The sequence below is a fragment of the Octodon degus genome, unplaced genomic scaffold (assembly GCF_000260255.1).
Source record: "Octodon degus isolate 3935 unplaced genomic scaffold, OctDeg1.0 scaffold00005, whole genome shotgun sequence".
Taxonomy (NCBI): Eukaryota; Metazoa; Chordata; class Mammalia; order Rodentia; family Octodontidae; genus Octodon; species Octodon degus.
Window position 1 is genome coordinate 31172328 of NW_004524581.1, and position 6918 is coordinate 31179245.

The following is a 6918-nucleotide window of genomic DNA, read 5'->3' on the forward strand; positions in this document are numbered from 1 at the left end:
CTCTCTCTCTCTCTCTCTCTCTCTCTCTCTCTCTCTCTCTCTCTGTCTCTGTCTCTCTGTCTCTCAAATAAATAAAATAAAATAAAAGAAAATAAGACCTATCGCAGAAACAAGTTCCAGCATGATTTTAGAAGACTTTAACTACTTGGGTGTAGGGCTAGCTTTCAGGGAGTCAGTGCACCCTGAAAGCTAGTATCTCAAGTCCCATCTGTTTGACTTCTAGGAATGCCAATCTATTGCAGAGTTTCAGCGGCTCTACCTCGCCTTCGTGCTGGAGGCCTATGGACGGGACTCCCTAGGACACTGTAGCCTAGTGACCGCCGAACTTCTTAGACAGGGGATGTAATAATTTAAGTTGCTCTCCTTTTTGGACTTTGGGCCTCATGCAAATTGGAAGCTATACCAGCTTGTATATTTCAAAGCCCAAAACATTCTGTAGGGAACTTTGTACCTGGAGTATACATCTGACTTCTAAGTGGCACCGTTACTCGGGCTACAGGTTCTGTGGTACCAGTTCTCATGTTCACTAGAACACATTTCACCAGGGCTGGGGAGATAGATCAGCGGCATGAGCGCCTGCCTGGCGAGTGCAAGGTCCTGAGTTTTATTTCCTGTACTGCAAAACAAACAAACATATTTCACCAAGGGAAAAGATTTCTGTGTTCTAAGTCTGCCTTGTGGAATGCCCATGAGACATCTGCTCAATTACTTTTTGTTATACACCTTCATTAGAAATTACCCAGCCTTGTTCCTTCCCAGCAAGCTCAGGGTCCTGAGTTCAATTCCCAGTGCCAGAAAAAAACAAAAACAAACAAACAAACAAACAAACCAACAAACCCCAAAATTCCCCAGCCTTTATTCTTTCTCCTTAGTTCATGCCCCAATTGATATTCCTTAGCAAATAATAAGTTTTTCTTATTCTATCTCTGATTCCAGCCCTTCCCTTTCTAATCCACATAGCAGTATGAAACACAAGTCTGACTGTCATTTCCCGTTTTTAAAAAAAACTCAGCTTTTTGTAATGCTTACCTGGTTAAATGAGAAACATGAAAGATAATTAAAATGTAGAGTGATTAAATCTTTAGTCACAGTTACGAAAAAGAGAGGTTTGAGGGAGAAAAAATATCCATGCAATTAGAAATGAAAGAGGTGAAGTCACAACCAGCCCAGTGGAAATACAGAGGGTTGTAAGAAACTGGCTTCAAAAATTGGATTGTTTTCCTGAATTCACGCACCTACAATATTTAAATGTAATGGAATACCCATCTCCGGCAAAACTAAAAAAAGGGGGGATATAAATGAAGGACCATTTTGTAGTGAAAACAATATACATATATATCTCTATGTTCAAAATAGAATAGATACACAACTACTTTCTCTTAGTTCAATGAGAAGAAAGATTTGTACTAATAGTGTTTGGACAAGACATGTCTACATCTTGTACTATGAATAACTACTACGAAGACAACAATATGCAGTGTATTAATTATTGTAACTGTCTTACCAACCTGTTTTTTTTTAATATTTATTTATGTTTATTTATTACATTTATTTATTGTGTGTGTGTGTGTGTGTGTGGCCAGCTCAGCCCACCAGGGGGCGGGCTGGCTGGCATGTGGTGCTGGGGATCGAACCGCGGTCCCTGATGCTTTGCCAAGCTTGTTTCAAGTAGGTGCTTTAGACCACTGAGCCATCTCTCCAGCCCCTTACCAACCTGTTTTGAAACTGTCTCATTGCTATTTCTTTTTTAAAAAAATTAATTAATTAATTAATTTGTGTGTGTGTGTGTGTGTGTGTGTGTGGCCAGCTCAGCCCACCAGGGGGCAGGGCTGGCTGGCATGTGGCGCTGGGGGACCAAACCGTGGTCCCTGTGCTTTGCCAAGCCTGTTCCAAGTAGGTGCTTTAGACCACTGAGCCATCTCACCAGCCCCTCATTGCTATTTCTTTCTCAATAAAATTAATTAAAAAATTTATATTCCACTGAATTAGAGAACATAGAAGAAATAAAGAAATTCATCAACACATATGAATTACCAAACCGCCAAGGAGATATAAACACTGCAAATGGATCAACAACAGGCAGTAAAGACTGGGCATGGTGGCACACTCCTGTAATCCCAGCACTGGAGAGGCTGAGACAGGAAGATCAATATGAGTCCAAGCTGCATAGTGAGATCCTGTACCAAATACATAAAAATAAAAAATAAAGGCAATGAAATAGAGGCAGTATTAAAAAGTCTGCCAACATTTAGAAGCCCAGGGGTCAGTGTATTCAATGGCTACATCCTTAGGCATTTCAGGAAAGATCTAAAGTCAATACTCTGCAAACTGTTACATGAAATTGAAATGGAAGAACTACTGTTAAATTTCTTCCTGAAAGCTGGAATTACCTATATAGCAGATCTGGATGTAAACTTAACAAAAGCAGAAAACTCTAGGCCAAACTCCTTAACAAACAGAGCTGCAGAAGTACCTTACCAGATACTTGCAAACAGAGTGCAACAAATTATTGGAAAGATCACCCCTCATCAGTTGGCTTCATCTCAGGTTGATTGAACATTTATAAATCAAAAAATAAATCATCAAGTCTTATAAACAGGAGCAAGGAGAAAAGTCAAATTCTCTTATCAATAGATGCAAAAAAATCCTTTGACAAAAGTCAATGTCTATTTGTGATAAAAATGAAAACAGGAATAGAAAACTTCCATCTCAAACCGATGAAGGACATTTAGGACAAACTCTCCGCCAACATCATCAAATAGAGAAAAATGGGCAGCTTTGCCTCTAACGTCAAAATCATGACAAGGATGCCCACTATCACCACTCCTTCCACTGTAACACTTCAATCTTTATCCAGAAGAATCCAGCAAGAGAAAGAAGTAGGAGGGATATATGCGGGATAGAAAGAATTCAAATGTCCCTGTTCCTAGAACTCAGTGCTTTGTACTCATTCCCTAACTCTGTCGCCTCAGAAGATCTCGTCCTGCTCAGACCTGCCCCCTCCAGCTTGCCTGTCTTGTCTAGTAGAAAACCCACCATCCCTGTCGGACTCTACAGTTTCCCCCTGTATGTTTCTTCTTCCAAGGTGCTGAGAGGCACCGCCTTCTCATTCACAGACGACTTGATCCTTGGAAAACTCAAAAATTGAACTAAAAGTTTTCTAGAAATAATAAACAAAACCAACAATGAACCCATAAAAAAAGAAATTAGTTAGATCTTCTCATCCCTGGTAGCTTCAAAAATTAAGTACATACAAATTGACCTAACCAAAGAAGTAACAGCTCTCTAAATCAAAACTATGGTACTCAGAAAAAGGAGAGGAAAGAGAACTTCAGAAAGCATAAAGGCACCCCCATTCCTGGATAGACAGAATGAATATTATGAAATTGACCACGCTACCAAAAATGATATCTAGATTTAATGTAATCTCGATAAAAAATATGACACTTTTTATAGAACTAGAAAAATAATCCTAAAATTTATATGGAATCAGGCAAGATCCAGAATTGCCAAAGCAACCCTGGGCAACAAAAGCAAAGCAGGTGATTTGAATTTAGGAAGTTGCTGAAATAACTGGGGGAAAACATGTCCAAAAGCAAGAAATAGGACTGGCAACCATGGCGAGCCCTACCAGTAATGTGCAGAAGCATAAATCCACATGACATCATTTACTTTCTCTTTGCTGTTTAAACATTGTTTTCTTTTGGTATTTATGATACCTAGTGGATGCATTCATTATGGGGAGTAGGTACATGTACTCAGCACTCCTTAATCTTTGTTTCTACTTTCCTTCCTTTCTCTCCCCTCCCCCTGGATTCCTGGGTCATCTTCTCTTCTGCAAGGCTACCTTCCCTACCATCTATTTTTTTATTTTGCTTTTTAATTTTTTTTTATACTTGGAGTTTTCCCACATAAAAGAAACTATGTGATACTTAACCTTTGGATCTAATTTGTTTCACTGATCTCGGATTCAAGGTGCATCGATTTTCCCACCAATGGCAAAATATATTCTTGATGGCCAAGTGGTACTCCGTTCTATATACATCTTATTTATGTGTTTGTTAATGGATATAGAGACCCATTTCCAAGATTTAGACATAGTGAGTGCTGCTATGGCAATTGATGCTTAAGTATCATAGGAATATGGTGTCTTTAATTCCTTTTGGGAAGAAAGTATACGGCTGGGTCAATAGAATTTTATCCCCCCCCCCTTTTTCTTAGGAAATCTTCATGACAGCCTTTCTTTCTGGAGGGTCTTTCACTCACTGAGACTAATTTTTTTCTTTCTTTTTTTTGCAATACCAGAGACTGAACTCAGGATCTTGTGTGTGCCAGGCAAGGACTTATTCTACTGAGCTATCTCCCCTCCCCTAAGTTTTAATTTTGTTTATTCTGGATTTTAGTCATCTAATGAGTATCTAGCAAATATTTCTCCCATTCTGTAAGTTGTCTCCTCACTCACTGGATGTTTCCTTTGAGATGCAGAAGGGTTTTAATTTTATATAATATTGTTGCCATATGGTGCTGCATCTTGTGCAATTGGGAGTCTGTTCAGAAATTTCTTTCCCATGCTTATGGCTTCAAGAGTTTAACCCATTTTGTCTTCCAGTAGAGTCAGAGCTTCTGTTTCACCCTCTTAATACAGGGTGAAAGACAGATCTAAATTCATTAAGCGCCTGCCTGGCAAGTGCAGGGTCCTGAGTTCAACCCCTGGTACTGAAAAAAAAATTCATTCTTCTGCATGTGGATGCCCAGTTTCGCCATCATTTGGTAAAGTCACCATCTTGGCTATTGCCTATGTTTTGCACCCCTTTGTAAAAGATCAGATGGTGTATTGTGCCTGGGTTGTTTCTGCAGGCTCTGTTTTATTTTATTGATTCACATTTTGTTTTAGGGCCCCATGTCAGGCTATTTTATGGCCTCTACACCCCTCCGAGCCCTGAGGTAGCGCTGTCCCCACCCGCTTTTGGCCTTGGGGCTCACCTTGGTACTTCAAGAGCACTGGGCCTGCCTTTTCATAGTAGTATTTGCACCGTGTATCCACCGATGAGCGAGCTTCCTCCAGAATCTCCTTCTGGGAGTTGAAGCGCTCGGCGGTCCTTTGTCCCAGCTCGGTCATTGCTTGGAACTCGCCCACGTCGCTGTCGAAGCGCAGGAATTCCTCGCAGTTATAGATATGTCTCGCCACGAAGCGCAGCGTCTCGTTGCTCAGGTAGCATTCGCCCTGCAACTGGTACAGGTAATTCTCTGTGGGGAGCAGGCAAGGTGCTGACTCGGTGCTCAGGGTCCCCCTAGGCCTCGCCACCCCAGCCAGGCCGAGCATTAGCCTCTTCCCCCTCTCTACAGTCCCTGAAGCCACTTCACAGTGCCTGGACCCCGCGGAAGGGGCAGTCAGCTTTGCTCCTGGGCCAGTTCATCCCTGACCAACGCTAACAGCTGTCTTACTAGATCTTTCCTACTCAGGACTGAATCTTGTGCTATCAAGTCCTGTGGTCCTGGGTTGTCACTGAACCTTTTCCTCTCTCTTTTTTAATGTATTTAGCGCAGGGTCTACAGGGTCTCACCATGTAAGTTGGACTCGTAGTGATCCTTATGTTTTCAGCCTCCCAAGCGCTGGGATTACAGGTGCGCGCCACCACGCCTGGTCTCAGCCAGCATCTCAGTGTGCCCTGGGAGCGGGGCCTGCACGGCTTGTGGTGCTGGGATTGAACCCTGGCCCCAGCGCTCTGCCTAAGCAGGTGCTTTAGTCCACTGAGCTATCTGGCCAGCCTTTACTTTCTTCACTCCTTTCTTTTTCTTTGAGGCAGTATCTTACTAAGTTGCTGAGTTCGGAAATTAGTTGCCGAGGCTGGACTTGAACTTCCAGTCCTTCTGCATTCGCCTCGCAGAGTACCAGCGTTACGGAGGCACACCAGGTTTTCTCTGACACGGAAAGATTTACTGAGTGCGTGACCCACAGTGGAGGAGGAATTCAGTGGCTCTGGACAAGGGAGGGCGCACTGAGGTCAGCGACTATACTGGCCCTGGGGGAGGCCGAGCTACTTCCCGCGGGGTCCCGGGGAGGGGGGTCAGGGCCTCGCTAATGCCTGGGCGGAGCAGCTGCAGGCAGCAAGGGCTGGGACTGCACAGCAGGCTGCTTTCCCTATCCGGGTCCCCACCGGACCCACTGGGCCACACCCGGCTCACATGTCACCTCCTCCGGGAAGCCTCCCCTGTCTCTTTCTCTTTTCACTGCACTGTGCTCTCCTCTGTGTCACTGTGCACCCTGCTTACTACTTGTTTTGCAGGCTGGGAATGAATGTAGAGAAACTTTCTGAAAGTTAATATGAAGAAAGATTTCCCAGCTGGAGAGATAAGGCCTGTTTTCACTCACTTTTCGAGCATGGCTACAAAAAGACCTGATCTCAACAGGCGCGGGATGTGTTTAATCATCGAGGGCTCACAAGCAGAGACCGCCTGAGTGGACGTGCCCGCGGTGGCCCTCGAGGCACTGACTGACCCCCAATTTCCACATGGAGAAGTGTGGCCGCCTTCCCCGCACGCTGCTCTTTCTTTTCAGGGCTGCAGGGTCTGGCAGGTGCAAAGGTCGCAGTGGGCCCCTCCCTGCCTTCGCTGGCTTCCGCAGGTCCCCGAGCCTGCTCTGCTCCTGACCACACCGGAAAGCAAGGCCGTTTCTGTGCCCATGAACTGCACCTCACAAAGGGACATCTCAACGCACTTTGTCATCTCCTTTACATAGCATCTTAGAACTCTCAGAAAATTTTTCCTCATCAGTGAAGTAAAGCAAACAAATCAACCATTAGGGGTGCTCTAAACAAGCTTGTGAAGGTATATATATATATATATATATATATATATATATAGTTTATATATAGTATTTTAGGGAAAGGTCTACAGGGTGTTCAGGGTCTCACTACT

At 43.7% G+C, this 6918-nt stretch overlaps 1 protein-coding gene across 1 annotated transcript in view; it reads right to left on the reverse strand.

The window, feature by feature from the left end:
* LOC101589191 (HLA class II histocompatibility antigen, DP beta 1 chain-like) overlaps positions 1-6918 on the reverse strand; it is a 25537-nt gene that overhangs the window by 16122 nt on the left and 2497 nt on the right. Inside the window, exon 2 of the mRNA XM_004624463.2 lies at positions 4984-5247. Within this exon, the coding sequence (XP_004624520.2) occupies positions 4984-5247 (264 nt within the window). The remainder of the gene's footprint in view (positions 1-4983; positions 5248-6918) is intronic.